This window comes from Condylostylus longicornis, unplaced genomic scaffold (assembly GCF_029603195.1).
Source record: "Condylostylus longicornis isolate FDR11 unplaced genomic scaffold, ASM2960319v2 ptg000126l, whole genome shotgun sequence".
Classification (NCBI taxonomy): domain Eukaryota; kingdom Metazoa; phylum Arthropoda; class Insecta; order Diptera; family Dolichopodidae; genus Condylostylus; species Condylostylus longicornis.
The window spans coordinates 1,045,240-1,066,845 of NW_026578094.1; the positions used below are offsets into that span (position 1 = coordinate 1,045,240).

A 21,606-nucleotide genomic window follows, 5' to 3' on the forward strand; every position below is an offset into this window, starting at 1 on the left:
GAGTATCACGTTCGCATCTTGAAAAATGCGAATTGTCAGATGAACTTTCTTTTTCATCATTTTATTTTTTATTTTGTTCTAATTTAAAATGAAAAAGAAAACGCTTTATCCTAGCATAGGATGAAGTACCATTTTGTAACAAGCGGTCACAGAGGATCTTTGGAGGTCGAGTGAAATTCTTGCTTTTTCCGGGACTCTACTAGCAAAACCTTATCTTTTTGCTTTCGTCCCAAATATTTAACCTTTCTAGAAGTACACTTTTTCACACCTCAGAAGTAGCTAGTACCAAATATGAGTTAAATAAAGAAAAGTAAATTCAAAGTATTGTGTAGCCTAATGGCTAGCTTAGTAATCTGATAACTAGAAGGTTATTGTCGTATTTTTCTGTTTTTGGATTAATTTATTATAATATATTATAATAATTTTTTGGATTTGGATTTTGATTAATTACTTTAAAATTATGTTTTTTCTTTTATTTTTGATTTTTTACAGTATATAACAGATAAATATTGTTAAAAAAAGTTTAAGAAAAATTTGCAAAAAATATTGTATAATAGTTTAAGAAAGATTCGCAAAAATTTTAAATACATATATGTACCTACATAAGCATGTATGTATCTATCTAATGAAACATCTTCTTCTTCTTTATAGGCTTCTATCCTGTTCTAACAATTACTTCTTTTCTTGCAAAGTTGGTGTCAAGCACTCGAGGCATCTTTTCGGTAGTCTGCCTAGTCGTCTGATGATGCTTAGCTTGCTATCTTTTGCTGTTTTTATAATGCGGTTGTTTTGCATTCTAGAGATGTGTTCATACTAGTCACGCCTCCTGGATCTTATCCATCTTACAACGTCTTGAACTTTTAAAGTGTTTCTTGTTTCTGTGCTCGGAATTCTTTTTTGTAATGTGTGACCTACGATTTTTCTAAGCGTTTTTATTCCTGCTGCACGTGAGTTGACTTTTGTTTTGCTCGTTTCAGCTCTAGTGTCCGCTGCATATGTCATAATTAAGCGTACGCATGTTTTATATATTTTAACTTTTGCTACTTGCCCAATGCATGATGCTTGTTTTTCTATTTAATACCTGCAAGACTGCCACTGACTCTTCCTGCTTTGTTTATTTGATGCATATTTTCTGTTTTCGGTTTCGGCAAACAGAAACATCCACCCCTAAATACATAAAAGACATTACTTGCTATATTATTTTGTTGTTCACCGCCTTATCTTATAATTTACTAATCTTATAATTTACATCTTAAAGCTTCTTTTGCAATTATCATAGACTTTTATTTTGCCACCGAACGAAATTTCTATGTTCAATCTAGCTGATGTTATATAAAACTGGTGTAGCAATTTTTGCAGCTCGTCTTCATTTTCGGATATAAGCACGGCGGCATTTGCGTAGCATATTAATTTTTCTTTCTCGTTTTGAAGTTCCATAGCCAAGTCCTGCGCCTTTCACTCCAGGTATAAGTTTTCCCATTATCAAATTGAAGAGAAATGAACTCAACGAATCGTCCTGCCTTATTGCTGATGATTTGATGTTGTTGTCTAATATATATGTGGGGGTGTTTAAAGTTTCGATTATTTTTATTCTTTCGAGTGGAATGTTTTTTGCTGTCAATATGTTAATTACATCATTGAGTTTGAATTGGTCGAAAATCTAAGTTGAATCGACGGAACACACAAATGCTGAGTTCTCGAATTTTATTGATTTCTCTATTATTTGTCGCACCGCAAAAATTGTATCTATCGTAGATCTGTTTTTTCGAAATCCTTGCTGCTTTTTGTACATAGTAATTTTTTCTGACAAGAGGTCCTAAAGAACTTTCGTAAAAAGCTTCATTCCGGCATTTAGAATAGTTATCCCTCTATAGTTTTCCCGGATCTTATTATCCCCTTTTTGAAAATAGGTATCGAAAGGCTTTTTCTCTAGTTAGTTGAAATTGTTTCGGTGCTAATGGCTTTTTAGAACAACATTGCTACTTGATGATGAAGACAGTATTTTATTAACTCGATTTGTATTTAACTCATTTTTACCGACCGTATTGTGTAAACAATAGGTAGGTTATGTGATGGCAACAAATTTTGCATATCGAGTTTTCGGCGGGAACGTACTTCTCCATAGTAAGGAAGTATAAATAAACTATTTTTAGCAACCTGTCGGTCTGTCGGTCTGTGTGTGCACGCGTGTATCTCAAGTTCGGCTGAACCGATTTTGATGAAATTTTATATATAAGTTTGTTTCCACCATGGCACGGATCGATCAACTTTTGGTATATATCAGGCCTCGGGAACTGCACTTTTTAGCGGGCCTGTTTTACATTTTTGAACATTTTGAAGAAAGTATTCAACCGATTCGTATGTTTTGGAAGAAATCAGGCATCGGCAACTAGACGTTTACTACGGGCCAAATAAACATTTTTGTGTATATAAAGAGAAATAATCAACCGAGTTCATTGAAATTTAATATATGAACTTCTCGTATTAAAACAATGAACATGCAAATTTTTTGAAAAGATCAGGCATCGGCAACTAGACGTTTACTACGGGCCAAACATACACTTTTGTGTATATAAAGAGAAATAATCAACTGATTTCATTGAAATTTAATATATGAATTCCTCATATTAAAGCAATGAACATATAACTTTTTTGGAAAGATCAGGGCTCGAGAATTGATTTGCGGGCCGATTTTACATTTTTCACCATATCCACAGAACAAATTGATGGAATTTCTTGAAATTTGATATTTGAGTTCTGGTTGTTACCGAAACTAACTGGCGAGCATTTCAGGGAATTCGGGTAGCACAAAGCGAAACTCTACTAAGAGCCAAATTTACATTTTTCTAAGTATGTTAACTATAAACTTACTAGTGTCCTAAAAATTGGAAAGAAGTATTTAACAGACATTTTTATAATATTCTGTAACACTTTCATTTAACTAGACAATACACAATGCGGTCGGTTATGTGCTGACGACATCAGATTTTTTTTATTCCGCGTATTCTTGAATTTACCCGATGTCTAACAGATTTATACTCTCCGTATGCTTCGGGTGTCCTCTTATTTAGATATTTTAAGTAACTTTCGCGTTTTTCTGTTGCGAGCTCTTTTACTTCTGCAGTAAACCATGGAGTATTAGTTTTGTTTGCATTTTTATTTACCTATTTTCTGCCGTATGCTTCGTTTGCTGCCTTTTCTATGTTTCCTTTAATGTTTTTCCCAACAGTTTCAACATCCTCTTCTAATTGTATCTGATAATGAGGATAAAGAACGCACATCTTATATCAGTAATTTCAGCGACTTTTATCTAGCACATCGGCTCTACTAATATATTCGCTTTGCGAAAATTCATTTCACAGCTTTTATAGTTTCTCTGAGATATAGTCAAATAAATTTTGAAATTGTATGGCAGCTACCAGAAGCAGTTCTCCTATCATGTCCAATTTAAATAGGGCTCTGGAACTTACTACAATAAATCATTTGTGAAAATTTGGTGAACTTTGCTCAATTAGTTTTTGAGTTATGGCTGGGACGAACGGACGGACAGATAAAGCTAAATCTACTCAGAATTCGACGGCAGAACATACGTTCGTACGGGTATAAAAATTTTTAAGAAAAGGCTTACCTTTTTCTTGAATTCAAATAATATTTTTCATGGGGAAAAGTATCACTTTTAGAAAAACTCAAACACGATTGCCGCTTGTTTGTCCTTAACTGACTTTATTTCAAAGAGCATTGATACTGCTTGTCTATTCATCGACTTGCAGAAGACATTTAATTATGTTGACGATGATGTTCAGGTCCTATTGGCAGAGTAAGAGACAACCGACGTACTGTAATGGCACACGCAGTGTTGTGTAGTACATAAGAGAGGGTGGGCCCATAGAATAAATTTTTGGTACGGAATTATTTAAAATTTATGTATATTGACTGTAATTATATATTTTACAGTTAATAGGTAAACTTGCGAAATAGCTCAAAATGTTAGAAAGACGAGACTATCACTTTTTGAAAACAAAACCTTCAATTTCACTTCCATCTGCTACGGAACCAGTCAAGTTGACAAAGTGAAAAACTTCGAGTATTTAGGACTTATATTGGATAGAAGGCTTGAACAGTACGACCACATAGATCAAGTTCTTAAATAAATTGTACCATAGTTACTGCCTTTATATGCTTATATTGAAAAGATTAAACAAGTACATTGATAAGAGGACGTGTTATGTCATATATTCGTTATTCCTCTTATATTGTACATTTAAACCTAATTTTCTTAAACATTGGGTTACCCTATTGGGCGTCCAACTTGTTCGATTTATTCATTGCAATACTGAAATAAAATAGTCAACAATTGGATTAAGCATAATTTTTTAATCAATCGCAGTATAGATATACACAATCGATACCAGAAAAGCTAACTTTTATTTCTTGTTTTTTAAGCCAGACAAACCAAAAATGATTGCGTGTATACTATCTTAAGTGCCTTTTTTTTCTTTATTTAATTTAATAACTTTTTATTCAACAAATTTACATAATTAGATATAAATTTATATACTTACATATGTACATGTATAAATCAACGTGCTAAAGACCCTAGCCTTAGGTGTTTGGTCCCATTATTTCATTCAATCTATCTTCAATTGTTGTAATAATAGCGTATGTAACATAAATATAAAAGAGTTTTTCTTTATCATAATGCGAATACATAAAATTTAAATTTAACAATTTCGCTATAAAGTTTAAAAAATTTCTAATGAACACACAAAGCAATTATCATCTATTCATCAACGTTATAAAAAAACATTTTTTTTCATAGAGGAACCAAAAAGAAACAAAAATCATCTATATGAATACGTTTTACAAGGGTTTATTACAAGTTTTAAATTTTACAGTTTTATGATAACAGCTTGAATTTTATTTGTCAAATTCAATTTAGAACAACAATGACAATGAATTTTTTTCACATTTCAATTTAAAATTTAAAATAAGCAAATTGAATTTTTTTACATACATATACATATTACAAATTTTTTTCCGATAGATAAATTATGGAAAAATATTCTTAAATATTGTCTATTTTTACTTATTACAGAATTCTGGAGAAAAAAAGTGTTTTTGCCAATTTTTCGAGGACAAAAAAAAGCAAAGCACACTTTGTTAGTTGTTTCGAAAAAAATTATGTACAGGTTTACCTCGATATACATACTCGCGATGTGCGATATATAAAAAAATTTAAATACCGTTTTTCATTTTATATAAATTTTTCCCTTGCGTTATATAAGTACGTTTGAACGTACGTTAATACGCAAATTCAAAAACGATTTCCTTTACAAAATTTACAAACCCACCCAACTACATGACATTTTATGAAATACATATTATGTCATATACATATTTATACACAATGGCACACAATGCATACATATTTATTTAGTATTAATATTTCAAATTGAATACATATTTATTTCTTAACCTAAAAATTTGTTTTTTATTTTAATTTTTTAATTTTCAAATTTAAGTTTGTAATTTTTTGATTTTAAGTTTTAATGATAATTGTGATAGTGCTTTTATAATTTTATAATCATTATGAAAAATGTGTCGTTTGAAATCATTATGAAAAAAAGTTTCCAATGCGGTAGGTAAATCAGTGAATTAGACTTTCCTACAATGTGATAATATTTCCTAATATAACTAAAATCACATTCATACCTAAAAAGAATTACAAATATAATTTTTAATACAAAAAGAATACACATATGCAATAATTTTCATGAATTATGAAGCATACTAATTTATTTACAAGAAAAATGTATAAATATATAATATGTAATTATATAAGAAGTATGCATTGTGGAAAACATTATTCATGCATAATTTGCAAAATTGTTAATATCTAATACATATACAACTTCTCAAATTTGAAAAAATGCACAAAAATCAACTTAATACTCCGAAAATTTTTTTTTTCATCGAAGGAAGGAGGAAAGCATGAATGCTATAAACATGTGTTTTACTGCAAAAACCTCCTCCTTATACTCTGATACTAGTCCCCATAGTAGACCAACTATCAAATTTTCTTGATAGATGGGAAAAGATTCAACGCTCCCCGATTTGGTGAAGAGCATTTTGCGATAAAACAGAAAGCAAAGTTCTCTTTATCCTTCTGGGAGAATCTCGGATAACAAGGAGCCGAGAACTGCAATTATGCTACTGCCATAATTGCAGTTCGTCTGCAACCTTCCAAGCATTAGGCACATATTTTAACCTTAATGCAGCATTCATTAAAAAAATCAACATTGTTATACCCTTTTTTGGTAATTGCTTCAGTATCTCAAAGGTAATCAAATCATAACTCGGTGCTTTCTTTCACTTTAAACTTTTTATTTCTTCCACTATTTCTCTTTGTACAAATGGAGCGGTAACGTTTTCTGCTCTCACATTTCCCATTGCAATATTCATGTTTGAGTGTATGTTATTTGGCCTAAAAATTTGTTCAAAATAATCTGCAAATATTTCAGCCTTACCCTTATTTTCTATTGCGCATTTGCCATCCGTTTCCCTAATAGGATGACATGTAAAATTGGCTTTTTAATATTTTTTGCAGTCCTTCATTAAAAATAATTACTTTCTTATTCGGCTGACAAATTTTTAATGTAATTATCGAGTGAATCTTCTTCAATTTTTCTTATTTTTCTTTTTAGATTCTGAGTGAGTCGATTGAGTGCGGTTTTATTTGCCGGATTTCGTGACTTTTGCCATCTGTGTCTAGCTCTTCTCTTTTCGCTTATCATATTCAGTATTTCCCTTGGGTAAGTCATACCCAAGAATTTATACTCAAATTGGTTTGTATCATTCCAGGCACAGCTTTATATGATTTCATTAAAATTCTCTGCCTCAGAATCCAAATCATGTTGGGTTCGTACTTTAATTTTTAAGTTTATTGTTTTCTCTATCTCTTCTTTAAAACTAGTCCAGTCAGTGAATTTATTAATCAACATGAGCCTATTTTATTTCTCGGCAACTGTCTCAGTTCACTTTAATATAACTGCAGAATAATCCGAATCCAAATCATAATTATCTTCTAAACTAATAAAATTTGGCGAGATTTTCTTGACAATAAAGAAGTCTAGCAGATCTTGTATCTTATTTCTACCACTTGGCCAATATGTTGGTGTACCAGTGGAGTGGTTGTGACAATCAATCTCTTTAAAAGTTTTTCTTTGCTCTCTACCTCTTGTTGAGATCAATCTAGAACCCCAATCAATATTTTTGGCATTATAGTCACCTCCCAGAATAATCCTTTCTTTAAGGAGATTTAGGAGATCTTTGAATGAACCACTCTTTATAACACGTTCCGGAGGACAGTAAAGTACACCAACATCGAAATTTTGTTTATAAGACTCTCTTCATACAGCAACAAATTGGCTATCGCATTTTTCTAATTTACATATTTTATTATGTCTTATATTATTCCTTACCAAAATCGCACAACTATCTTTTGATTCCGTATTAAGATGCGCCGCTTTATATTCTGTGTAGCCATTTATTTTTATATCTGTTTGCTGTTTTAAATGTGTCTCTGTTAAACATATATCAATATTTGGTTTTAAATATCATCAATATCTATATTTGCTGTTTTAAGTGTGTCTTAAACATATGTCAATATTTTGGGTCCTTAGGAATATTTTCAATACACGCTTTTTATTAAGAACGCCATTTGCGTTCTACGTCGCAATTATTATATTTTCTTCGTCCATTATTTTTTATTCTTTTTGGCGTACATACATAAACATTATCATGCTTCTCTTCTAATCTGTTCAATCTCAATGAGATTTCGTTCATGGTTTTTATCATATTTTGAATATTTGCATTATATTTATATTGCTTTCAGTAGGTTTTTGAGATGGTAAATTTCTTCGTTTTTTAGTATGGTTGTATGTCTCACCCCTCGCCACTTGGGTGTATTTTATTTCCTGCACTCTTTTATTAAATGTTGCTTTTTTGGGGTTTTTGGTGTTTTGGGAGTATTTTTTGGTATTATTTTTATTTGTTTCTGTTTTGTAAGGTTATTTTTTCTTTTCTGTAATTACTTTGCGACTATAAAACCACTGTGAATCGCAGGATATGCCTCAAGTCAATTTGCACACTTTGGAGCTTGGATTTTTTGCATACTACAATTTGTCGTCAAATGAGAACCAGCATATTTGACACATTGTGCTAAACGCTGGCAAAACCTCTGTGTGTGCCCATATCTCTGACATGTTCTGCACTGGGTAACTAAATTGTTCCTCCTCATTGATTCAATTTTAATCTTCATGTGCTGAAGTACATCAATTTTGTAAATTTTATTTATGTCCTCTGAATTTTCAAAGATTAACATGAAGAGGGAAGTCAGATCATAGTGATCTTGTTTCCTTTATTCTGCTTTATAATTTTATTAACGACTTCAATAACTTTAAAGTCCCTCTCTTTTAGCTCATTTTTAATATCTTCAGGTTGGTACGAAGGATGCAAGCCATTCAAGCCATCACCTTGATGGGTCTTGTCATTTTATTTTCGTAGGTATGCCACTCTACTTTAGATTAATTTTTTTTTGGTAATTCTCTGTAATCTTATTCTTGTTCAGCATTGATTTTAAGTTGATTATTATTAATCATGTTGACCCTAAAGTTTATTTTGGCTTTTATACACATTGCTTAATTTAACAGGGGGGGGGGGGGGGGGGGTTTGATCTTTCTTGGAGTGCATTTATCTGCACAGATATTTCTATTTTGCTCACCTTGTAGTTAGGACTTATTTCAGGTGACATATCTGCTCTTCGCTTTTTGCTTTTGAGCCAAATCCTCCTCGTCTGTGCAGCATTCCACTTTGTTTGTCGCAACTTTTTCCGTATTTATTTCTTTTATTGCATTTACAATGCTTGACTCCAATTTTAGCTTGTTATTTTCCTCTCTGAGATACTGGATTTCATTTTTTAATTTTTTACAAAGCGCTTCTGGCTCACTTATTCTTATATTTAAATGGCAATTATCAGCTTTCTAATCCTTTATTTCATTAACTACACTCATATTGGTTTTTTTTTTTGTATTTGTGGCCTTTGGGCATATTTTTTTTGCTTTTACCACATAGTGGTGTCCGCATGACCCCAGGTGTTCTTTTAAAAGGGTTGATAGTAGTAGTTTGATGCAATAATTGGTCTTCCCCCAGAATCCGCGAGACCAGCCTCCGAAGAGTGTGGATTTTCCAGATTTACTGGATTACCACCGGGGGTATAAAATCCTTTTGTTCTATTCATTGCACTATTATTTTTTCTTGTAGTGTGGCATTTATTCAAATCTTAAAAAAATTAACAGAGCCTGGAAAGTATTTTTAACCAACTTTTTAATGTTTTAGTAACGCAGAAGTTTAAAAATTAAGCACTAGTAAAGTAAAAAAGAATTAAATTTTAACTTTTTTAATTAAAAATTTAAAAAAAGTTGATCTTGTGGGAGATTCATGATGTTAAAAACGTCACTCTATAGATCCCATAAGAATTCATGTAAATTCGTTAGCTGTGAACTGCCACACTCTCTTAGGGTTCAGGCCTGTATTTCTGTAAGCCGTGCTACCAACTAATGCATTGTAACATATATAGCAGACATTCGTTTTCGAGTTACAGCCTGTTGAATGTATGAAGACATACTCGTTTTCGCTCCCAGATTTTTCATTTATATAGGTAACGGGCAACTTTATTGACGCGTATCGAATTCGATAACTTATTAATTGACTGTGTATATGTAAATTTTATATTTTAACAGATCTTACAAATAATTTTAACATTTCTTTTTAACCTACAGATCAACTTTTACAAAAAAGCATAGTTTGAAGAAACACAACAGGATTCACACTGGAGAAAAACCTTACGAATGTCAAACATGTTTTGCAAGGTACTTTATTTTAATAATATAAAAAAGCTAGTCGTATCGATTTGTCTTTACGTCACAGTCGTGTTGATATTGTTGTTCATATTTAATATATTGCGACACGAAAAATATCCATATTTTTCGCAAAAGAATCGATTTCAAGACAAATTCTCGAAGGAAGCTTTCAGAAATCTTCAAGGCTTTTTGGCTTTTACAGAGGTTAGATGGTTTCAAACTTAAAGAAAATTTACTTTAATACCCCTTCAATATCTGAATCTTTACATTTAATTTTTTAAAATTAAATTCAAAAAAAATTTAATTTTTTTTTTGAATTTTAATTAAAAAAAAAAATAAAATTTTATGAGGCAGCAGCAAAATTTATACTAGACGTCTGTGCTGCATTTCTAACATTTCTTTATTGCAGATTGCATTTTCGAACGCACTTTATTGCAGCCAATAATTTTCGAACGATCTATATTTTTAGGGTATGTAGCGTGAATTTTCGAACCACAAACTAGAACTATTCTAGAATTGAATAAACGAAAACCCCCATATAAAGCTACGTTTCAGTCGTCAAAAAGTACGGGTACTTCTAGAAGGGCTAGAGACATGGGAAAAAAGGCTCTATTTTAAGATTTAATGAAAAAATTTTTGTATAACAAAAGCACGTTTTTTTTTGTTGTATGTAATTTAAATTTTTCCAAACAATTATAACAACATTTTTCTGGAAATTTTTTTTAAACTTTTATAATGTAATTTATCTATTATATATATAAAAAATTTAAACAAAATTAAAAAAAACTTTTTTTTTAAAGTAATCCAAAAAAAGAAAAATACGACAATATCCAGGCAAGCATCGATCCAATAACCTTCTGATTATCAGACTACCGCGCTACCCACCAGGCTACCCAGTACCTTGAATTTTCCTTAATAATTCTATATTTTATTCATATTTCGTATAACTCTTCGAAAATCATCCTATTTTACTTTATTATATATATATAGCTACTTCTCAGGTGGTAAAAATTACGGGTACTTCTAGAAGGGCTAGAGACATGGGACAAAGGGCATTAGATAGGGTTTTGCCTCTAGGGTCCCAGAAAAATCTGACATTGGAACTTTTTAGCCCCGAAATAGCTCTATTTTAAGATTTTCTGAAAAAATTTTTGTATAACAAAAGCACGTTTTTCTTTTATACTTTTTATAATTAGAAACACAAACCAAGTAATAAATGATACGTTTTACGTTATTTTTATTATTAGAAACAAAAACCGAGAAATAAATAATATTTGAAAATATAATGATCTCACATATTTTTGTTTCGGATAAAAGAATTAATCTTAACGTAAATAAATGTCAGCTTTTATCAGACATCAGATGTTTTGTGACATCTGAATATTAATATTTCATTTGTTATTGTTTTGAACATTACGTTTCGTCAGCAAGCTTTAAAAAAATATATGTACATACAGAATATATGTATGTACGTATGTAGTTAGAATTTTATTTTTATTGTTCCAAACGGAAAACTGTAAAATGCTAAATTTTAATACATTTATATATACATACATATATTTGAATAAAATTATTATTTTGTTTTTGCCTAAACCTTTTCTTTATTTAAAAAAATTACATTCATATGTACATATATATATTTGAATACAACTATTATTTTATTTTAACCTAAACCTTTTCTTTATTTGAGAAATTTATTTCTATATGTTCACCCGCAGTTTTAAAAAAACTAGGTATACATTCATAATAACGTGTGTTTGTGTTAATAATTTTATTTCTAATTTTTCCAACAGCAAAATTTCAAAATTTTCGATTCTAATACATTCATATGTACATACGTTCATATGTTGGAACGAAAAATTTTAAAATCTTCAATTCTAATCCATTCATATATACATACACACATGTATTCATATATACATATATACATATATTTTTACATACATAAATTATTATTTTGTTTTTGTTTCTTTTTTAATTTTCGATTCTAATACATTCATATGTACATACGTTCATATGTTGGAACGAAAAATTTTAAAATCTTCAATTCTAATCCATTCATATATACATACACACATATATTCATATATTCATACATACATATATTTTTACATACATAAATTATTATTTTGTTTTTGACTAAACCTTTTCTTTATTTGAAAAATTAATTTTTGTAAGTTTACTCCCATGATTTAATAATTATGCGTTTAAAATTTATTTCTATATATTCTACAGTTTTGAATATTATTAAATTCATATAGAAAGCTTAAAAAAATTACTCAGGAAGCTTTAAAAAAAATATACATACATACATATTTATGTACTTAAAATTTTTGCGAATTTTTCCAAACTATTATAAGAATATTTTTTTGGAAATTTTCTTTAAACTTTTATATAACATTAATCTGTTATATATTAAAAAAAAATAAAACACAAAATTTAAACAAAATAAAAAAAAAATTTTAAAATAATGCAAAAAAATAAAAATACGACGACATCCAGCATTGATCCAATAACTTTCTGGCTATGAGACTACCACGCTAACCACTAGGCTACGCAGTACCTTGAATTTCGCTTAATAATTCTATATTTTATTCATATTTTGTATAACCTATAACTTATCAAAAACCATCATATTTTACATTATATATATATAGCTACTTCTCAGGTGGTAAAAAGTACGGGTATTTCTAGAAGGGCTAAAGACATGGGACAAAGGGCATTAGATAGAGTTTTGCCTCCAGGATCCCAGAAAAATCTGACATTGGAACTTTTTAGCTCCGAAATAGCTATGTACATATATTTTAACATTTTCTCAAAAATTTTTTGTATAACAAAGGCACCTTTTTTATGAAAGACATTAGATGTTTTGTGACAACTGAATATTAATGCTTCATTTGTTATTGTTTTGAATATTATGTTTCGTCAGCAAGCTTAAAAAAATATATATACATAATATGTACGTATGTATCTACCTAAAATTTTATTTTTAGTGTTCGAGCGAAAAACTGTAAAATGCTAAATTCTAATCCATTCATATATACATACATACATATATTCATATATACATACATACATACATATATTTGAATAAAATTATTATTTTGTTTTTGCCTACATCTTTTCTTTATTTGAAAAATTACATTCATATGTACATACATACATATATTTGAATACAATTATTATTTTATTTTTGCACAAACATTTTCATTATTTGAAAAATTGATTTCTATATGTTCACCTGCAGTTTTAAAAAAATAGGTATACATTCATAGTTACGTACATATGTATGTTTATGCTTAAAATTTTATTTCTAATTTTTTGGACAAAAAATTTTGAAATGTTCAATTCTAATATGTACATACATATATTTGAATAAAAATATTATTTTATCTATGCCTAAACCTTTCCTTTATTTGAAAAATTCTTTATGTATATTACCCCCATGATTTAATAATTATTATGTATTTCTATATGCCAAACCATAGTTTTGAATATTATTCAATTCATATAGGAAGCTTAAAAAAACTAGATGGGAAGCTTTAAAAAAATATACATACGTATTTATGTACTTAGCTCTTATAACAATATTTTTTTGGAAATTTTCTCTAAACTTTATAATAACATTTATCTGTTATATATTAAAAAAAAAAATAAAACAAAAAATTTAAATAAAATAAAAAAGAATATTTTAAAATATTCCAAAAAAACATAAATACGACCATATTCAGGCAAGCATTGATCTAATAACCTTCTGGTTATGAGACCACTACGCTACCCATCAGGCTACGCAGGACCTTGAATTTTTCTTTATACATAATTCTATATTTTATTCATATTTCGTATAACTCATCAAAAACCATCATATTTTACATTATATATATATAGCTACTTCTCAGGTACCAAATAGTACGGGTACTATTCTAGAAGGGCTGGAGACATGGGACGAAAGGCATTAGATACGGTTTTGGCTCCAGGGTTCCAGAAAAAGCAAAAATTCCACCCGCCTTCCCCTTCACAACCTCCCCCTTCACCCCTTCCCAAGGTGCTTTGTAACTGTTTTTTACAAAATGGTACTACATCCTGTAGGGGTAATTTTTTATTTACTTTTGGTGGTATAAATATTGTATGTAAATTCATATTTGAAAGTGTGAGTTATAACAAAAAGTGATCACCTTTTTAAGAAAATTGTAATGCTTTAATAAAATCTACATTGTTTTATAATAATTATGTACGTACGCTTTTAATTATGTATTCTTTTCGCGATCTGTTTGCAAAATGTATTAGTAAGCAAAACATAAGTGTACATTAAACTTCTTGACAATATATTTTTAGGGCAAAATTTTATAAGAAAATGTTATTCTATTGCATTAAACTTTTTACAAATAGGGTATTTTCAAAAAAATATTTAGAACGGAAACTCGCTGATATTGATTCGTAAGGGAGAAGCTTTTTTAATTTCGTTTTACACAAAAATAAAATTATCAATAAATTATCAATTAAAAAAAGTTCATGTAGGAAATCGCATTTTTCAGGGTTCGAATCTGGAACTTTTTGCATAGAAATCGTATTCTATACACATAACACTATACACGTTAGCATTAGTATTAACTCATTCTACAGTCATGCTTTATGAGCCAATAATTTTATGCGTATACAGTAATTTATCGCTTAGAGTGCTTATTGTAAAAAGTATTTTACAATTCTATGCGACATAACTCAAAGCGAGGTTCTAAAATAAATTACTCAAAAGGTATTAGATCTCAAAGAACCTAATTATTTGTTTAATTATGTATTTTTTGGTAATTGTTTTTCAGAACTTTTCTTATTTTAAGCTTTATCTTATTATTTATTAGGAAAAAACATATCTATGTATATGTATATTACGCGAGTGTTTTTGAAGAAATAAAGTAAACTTAAAATATCTCAGCCACAGAATGGAACACAATTTCAAAACTACAGGCATAATACTTGCAAGGTTTGCAATGCAAGCACACACGACTAGTTATATATATATAGCTACTTTCCTGGTGAAAAAGTGCGGGTACTTCTAGAAAGGCTAGAGACATGAGACAAAAGGCATTAGATAGGATTTTGCTTCTAGGATCCCAGAAAAATCGGACATTGGAACTTTTGAGCCCCGAAATAGCCTTATATTAAGATTTTCTGAAAAAATTTTGTTTAACAAAAGCACGTTTTTCTTTTATATTACCAGAAACACAAACCAAGAAATAAACAATACTTTATATTATTAGAAACACAAACCGAAAACGAGAAATAAATAATATTCGAAAATATAACGTAATGATCTCACATACGTTTAGTTCGAAAAATCGAAATAAACTTAAATAATAATTGTAAGCTTTTATCAAAGACATCAGATGTTTTATGGCATTTGAATATTAATGCTTCATTTGTGATTGTTTTGAATATTATGCGTCGTCAGCAAGCTTTAAAAAATATACATACACAATTTATGTACGTATGTACTTAAAATTTCATTTTTGTTGTTGTTAAATTAATTTTTAGCACTTTTCCAAAATTTTCTTGGAATAAAGTGCTTATTAGTTTCCTTCTGTCCGTCCGTTTGTCCATGTGTCTGTTTACAAAACTTCAACACCCTTGAAGATAGACAGCCGAAATTTTATACGTACATAGTTCTTTACTAGAAACTAATTTTCGTTGACCATAATTTTTACCTATCTCCTCCCCTCTAAAAGTTATATCCTCCCAAAGCCCTAAAAATGCCATTTTTCAACTGTTTACTGTAGTTGAACCATATGCATTTTTCAAATTTTACAAACGCAGAAAAGCAGTGGGATGCTTCTTATATCAAAGCATACTATACTCGAACTTTAAAAAAACAAAATGGCCGTTAAAATTTACCGTTACACAAAATCCGTTTTTTTTTAATTTTTGATGTTGTTTTTCTTCTAGACCCCAGGATGTGGGAGCCTGAAATTTTAGTAGCTTTTAGGCACTGGCAAATAGTTCATTTCGTTAGAAGAAAATTTTTTTCCACCTCCACCAACTCTCAAGTTATCTCCTCTTGAAATTTGTAAAATTTGAATTTTTGACGCTTTATATTTCCGAAACCGCAATCACTAATATCTATATGTATATTACGGGTGTTTTTGAAAAAAAAACTAAACTCTAAATATCTCACACACAGAATAGAACATAATTTCAAAATAAAAGACATAATACTTGCAAGGCTCGCAATGCAAACACACACGACTAATTATATATATGTAGCTACTTCTCAGATGTCAAAAAGTCCGGGAACTTCTAGGAGGGCTAGTGTAATGCATTTCATATTGTTCTAAAACATTTCAATATTATGTCCTAAAAATTTCTTATTAACACTTTAATCTGCACATATAATTTATTTAGTTTCAAAAACATCTTCAATTTCTGAAACATCTTCATGCATTATACAAACTTAAATAAACCGTCATAAATTTAAATCCAAAAATATTCAATGCAACATTTCCATAACCCAAAATATTATGACATAAATATATCAAATATCACAACTCAAAATATATGGTCATAAACATTACCTTATTGACCTAAAAATAGCTAACAAACAGAAAGAAAGTAAATATAAAGTAAATGCAATAAGAAGCTTATGTAAGTACTAACCTAGATATAAGTTTATAATGTAACAAAGAAGAAGGATAAAAATATATTTATAAATAGTATTAAATAAAGAAGATCAGTACAGTTGTACGAATCTATTTAAGTAAGTAACACTTGTCGCTTTATTTAAAAATTAATACGGATGTTATATATAATCCGTATACATTATACTAGAGACATGAGATAAAAGGCATTAGATAGAGTTTTGCCTCTAGGGTCCATAGAGTTTTAAATTGTATTTAATTCATACAAGAAGCTTAAAAAAGTCGTTAGGAACTTTAAAAAAAAATGTGCAAGCATGCTTATATACTTAAAATTTATATAATAATAAAACTTTTATAATAATGTTTATTATAAAAGTTCTGCCATATATTAAAATAAAACCAAATAATCCAAGAAAAAATAAATAATATTTGAAAATATAATGATGTCCGTACATACTTAAAATTTTCGAGCGAACAACTCTAAAATGTTAAATTCTAATTCATTCATATGTACATACTTTCATAACTGTTCACCCACAGTTTTGAATATTATGTCTCGTTACGATCTTTAAAAATATAGGTTTAGATTAATAATTATGTATGTTTGTACTTAAAATTTTATTTCTAATTTTTCGTACGAAAAATTTTTAAAATGCTCAATTCTAAATGCATTAGAATGTACATACATATACTTGAATAAAACTATTATTTTGTTTATGCCTAAACCTTTTCTTTATTTGAAAAATTTATTTCTGTTTGTTTACTCCCATGATTTAATAAATTATGTGTTTAAAAATTATTTCTATATGCCAAACCACAGTTTGAATATTATTTAATTCATATATGAAGTTTAAAAAAAATCGTTAAGAAGCTTAAAAAAAATATACATACATAAATTTATGCGAATATTTCCATCGTCATGCGCTTGTTTTCCCTAAGAGCGGATAACGACTCTCAATCGTCATTTGATTTGAGACAATATTTAACATGCACAATCATGCTCGTTTCATTGTAGCTTCTATCAGTTAAAACGGAAGGTGCAATTACAGTATTTCGGTAAAAAGGAATATTTTTTATGATTTTCACCATTTCGATTGATAGTGGAAAATTGGGTACACTTTCCCAATTTTCCACTAATAAAAAAAAGAAAAATACGACAATATCCAGGCAAGCATCGATCCAATAACCTTCTGATTATCAGACTACCGCGCTACCCACCAGGCTACCCAGTACCTTGAATTTTCCTTAATAATTCTATATTTTATTCATATTTCGTATAACTCTTCGAAAATCATCCTATTTTACTTTATTATATATATATATAGCTACTTCTCAGGTGGTAAAAATTACGGGTACTTCTAGAAGGGCTAGAGACATGGGACAAAGGGCATTAGATAGGGTTTTGCCTCTAGGGTCCCAGAAAAATCTGACATTGGAACTTTTTAGCCCCGAAATAGCTCTATTTTAAGATTTTCTGAAAAAATTTTTGTATAACAAAAGCACGTTTTTCTTTTATACTTTTTATAATTAGAAACACAAACCAAGTAATAAATGATACGTTTTACGTTATTTTTATTATTAGAAACAAAAACCGAGAAATAAATAATATTTGAAAATATAATGATCTCACATATTTTTGTTTCGGATAAAAGAATTAATCTTAACGTAAATAAATGTCAGCTTTTATCAGACATCAGATGTTTTGTGACATCTGAATATTAATATTTCATTTGTTATTGTTTTGAACATTACGTTTCGTCAGCAAGCTTTAAAAAAATATATGTACATACAGAATATATGTATGTACGTATGTAGTTAGAATTTTATTTTTATTGTTCCAAACGGAAAGCTGTAAAATGAATTTTAATACATTTATATATACATACATATATTTGAATAAAATTATTATTTTGTTTTTGCCTACATCTTTTCTTTATTTGAAAAATTACATTCATATGTACATACATACATATATTTGAATACAATTATTATTTTATTTTTGCACAAACATTTTCATTATTTGAAAAATTGATTTCTATATGTTCACCTGCAGTTTTAAAAAAATAGGTATACATTCATAGTTACGTACATATGTATGTTTATGCTTAAAATTTTATTTCTAATTTTTTGGACAAAAAATTTTGAAATGTTCAATTCTAATATGTACATACATATATTTGAATAAAAATATTATTTTATCTATGCCTAAACCTTTTCTTTATTTGAAAAATTCTTTATGTATATTACCCCCATGATTTAATAATTATTATGTATTTCTATATGCCAAACCATAGTTTTGAATATTATTCAATTCATATAGGAAGCTTAAAAAAAACTAGATGGGAAGCTTTAAAAAAATATACATACGTATTTATGTACTTAGCTCTTATAACAATATTTTTTTGGAAATTTTCTCTAAACTTTATAATAACATTTATCTGTTATATATTAAAAAAAAAATAAAACAAAAAATTTAAATAAAATAAAAAAGAATATTTTAAAATATTCCAAAAAAACATAAATACGACCATATTCAGGCAAGCATTGATCTAATAACCTTCTGGTTATGAGACCACTACGCTACCCATCAGGCTACGCAGGACCTTGAATTTTTCTTTATACATAATTCTATATTTTATTCATATTTCGTATAACTCATCAAAAACCATCATATTTTACATTATATATATATAGCTACTTCTCAGGTACCAAATAGTACGGGTACTATTCTAGAAGGGCTGGAGACATGGGACGAAAGGCATTAGATACGGTTTTGGCTCCAGGGTTCCAGAAAAAGCAAAAATTCCACCCGCCTTCCCCTTCACAACCTCCCCCTTCACCCCTTCCCAAGGTGCTTTGTAACTGTTTTTTACAAAATGGTACTACATCCTGTAGGGGTAATTTTTTATTTACTTTTGGTGGTATAAATATTGTATGTAAATTCATATTTGAAAGTGTGAGTTATAACAAAAAGTGATCACCTTTTTAAGAAAATTGTAATGCTTTAATAAAATCTACATTGTTTTATAATAATTATGTACGTACGCTTTTAATTATGTATTCTTTTCGCGATCTGTTTGCAAAATGTATTAGTAAGCAAAACATAAGTGTACATTAAACTTCTTGACAATATATTTTTAGGGCAAAATTTTATAAGAAAATGTTATTCTATTGCATTAAACTTTTTACAAATAGGGTATTTTCAAAAAAATATTTAGAACGGAAACTCGCTGATATTGATTCGTAAGGGAGAAGCTTTTTTAATTTCGTTTTACACAAAAATAAAATTATCAATAAATTATCAATTAAAAAAAGTTCATCTAGGAAATCGCATTTTTCAGGGTTCGAATCTGGAACTTTTTGCATAGAAATCGTATTCTATACACATAACACTATACACGTTAGCATTAGTATTAACTCATTCTACAGTCATGCTTTATGAGCCAATAATTTTATGCGTATACAGTAATTTATCGCTTAGAGTGCTTATTGTAAAAAGTATTTTACAATTCTATGCGACATAACTCAAAGCGAGGTTCTAAAATAAATTACTCAAAAGGTATTAGATCTCAAAGAACCTAATTATTTGTTTAATTATGTATTTTTTGGTAATTGTTTTTCAGAACTTTTCTTATTTTAAGCTTTATCTTATTATTTATTAGGAAAAAACATATCTATGTATATGTATATTACGCGAGTGTTTTTGAAGAAATAAAGTAAACTTAAAATATCTCAGCCACAGAATGGAACACAATTTCAAAACTACAGGCATAATACTTGCAAGGTTTGCAATGCAAGCACACACGACTAGTTATATATATATAGCTACTTTCCTGGTGAAAAAGTGCGGGTACTTCTAGAAAGGCTAGAGACATGAGACAAAAGGCATTAGATAGGATTTTGCTTCTAGGATCCCAGAAAAATCGGACATTGGAACTTTTGAGCCCCGAAATAGCCTTATATTAAGATTTTCTGAAAAAATTTTGTTTAACAAAAGCACGTTTTTCTTTTATATTACCAGAAACACAAACCAAGAAATAAACAATACTTTATATTATTAGAAACACAAACCGAAAACGAGAAATAAATAATATTCGAAAATATAACGTAATGATCTCACATACGTTTAGTTCGAAAAATCGAAATAAACTTAAATAATAATTGTAAGCTTTTATCAAAGACATCAGATGTTTTATGGCATTTGAATATTAATGCTTCATTTGTGATTGTTTTGAATATTATGCGTCGTCAGCAAGCTTTAAAAAATATACATACACAATTTATGTACGTATGTACTTAAAATTTCATTTTTGTTGTTGTTAAATTAATTTTTAGCACTTTTCCAAAATTTTCTTGGAATAAAGTGCTTATTAGTTTCACTCTGTCCGTCCGTTTGTCCATGTGTCTGTTTACAAAACTTCAACACCCTTGAAGATAGACAGCCGAAATTTTATACGTACATAGTTCTTTACTAGAAACTAATTTTCGTTGACCATAATTTTTACCTATCTCCTCCCCTCTAAAAGTTATATCCTCCCAAAGCCCTAAAAATGCCATTTTTCAACTGTTTACTGTAGTTGAACCATATGCATTTTTCAAATTTTACAAACGCAGAAAAGCAGTGGGATGCTTCTTATATCAAAGCATACTATACTCGAACTTTAAAAAAACAAAATGGCCGTTAAAATTTACCGTTACACAAAATCCGTTTTTTTTTAATTTTTGATGTTGTTTTTCTTCTAGACCCCAGGATGTGGGAGCCTGAAATTTTAGTAGCTTTTAGGCACTGGCAAATAGTTCATTTCTTTAGAAGAAAATTTTTTTCCACCTCCACCAACTCTCAAGTTATCTCCTCTTGAAATTTGTAAAATTTGAATTTTTGACGCTTTATATTTCCGAAACCGCAATCACTAATATCTATATGTATATTACGGGTGTTTTTGAAAAAAAAACTAAACTCTAAATATCTCACACACAGAATAGAACATAATTTCAAAATAAAAGACATAATACTTGCAAGGCTCGCAATGCAAACACACACGACTAATTATATATATGTA

At 29.0% G+C, this 21,606-nt stretch overlaps 1 protein-coding gene across 2 annotated transcripts in view; it reads left to right on the forward strand.

Annotated features, from left to right (window-relative positions):
* Positions 1 to 21,606, forward strand: part of LOC129614912 (zinc finger protein ZFP2-like) — a 171,000-nt gene that overhangs the window by 82,169 nt on the left and 67,225 nt on the right. For both annotated transcript variants that reach the window (XM_055529880.1, XM_055529881.1), the window contains exon 8: positions 9,840 to 9,929. In XM_055529880.1, coding sequence (XP_055385855.1) covers positions 9,840 to 9,929 — 90 coding nt within the window. The remainder of the gene's footprint in view (positions 1 to 9,839; positions 9,930 to 21,606) is intronic.